Genomic DNA, 495 nt, shown 5'->3' with positions numbered 1-495 from the left:
GACGACACACTCTCACCTGAACGCCCTTACGATCGACATAATGGCCGGCTTCTGCACAGACCTCCCTCTGTCTCTCTACGCACTGGAGCCTACCACTTAAACAAAAGCCAATCACGATAAACAGCTGATCTCATTCTCACCTGTCCATTGGCCTGGGAATCGACGTCACTCCGCAGGTGTTTTTGGAGATGAGAAATGTTATTGTTGGTCACCAGGAATTTGTGGCACGATTGGATAATAGGAAAACTCGTGTTTTTATTCCGTTTGCAAAATTTCATGTTTTCGATGGTGTTCATCGGATTGTGATCTGGATTACGCGAAAGGTTTTTGGCGGATTGCGGTTAAGTTTTGTGGGCGAGTTGATCATTGTTAGGGTAGTAGTTAAATTATGGAACATAGATTGGAGGTAATATGATTTTTCTGTTATTACTGCAAACCGTCATGGGTCTGCTATCGGCACAAAAATAGTTTTCTTTCATTATTTTGTGGTTAACT

The 495-nt window shown here is 42.6% G+C and overlaps 1 protein-coding gene across 1 annotated transcript in view; it reads right to left on the bottom strand.

The window, feature by feature from the left end:
* The window catches only part of LOC119594811 (alpha-amylase 1-like), a 15,613-nt gene that overhangs the window by 14,864 nt on the left and 254 nt on the right, over positions 1-495 (bottom strand). The window contains 1 exon segment of the mRNA XM_037943902.1: positions 141-307. Within this exon segment, the coding sequence (XP_037799830.1) occupies positions 141-307 (167 nt within the window).

This window comes from Penaeus monodon, chromosome 34, assembly GCF_015228065.2.
Source record: "Penaeus monodon isolate SGIC_2016 chromosome 34, NSTDA_Pmon_1, whole genome shotgun sequence".
Taxonomy (NCBI): Eukaryota; Metazoa; Arthropoda; class Malacostraca; order Decapoda; family Penaeidae; genus Penaeus; species Penaeus monodon.
The sequence above is the reverse complement of the archived record's forward strand: the minus strand, read 5'-3'. Positions and strand labels throughout refer to the sequence as shown.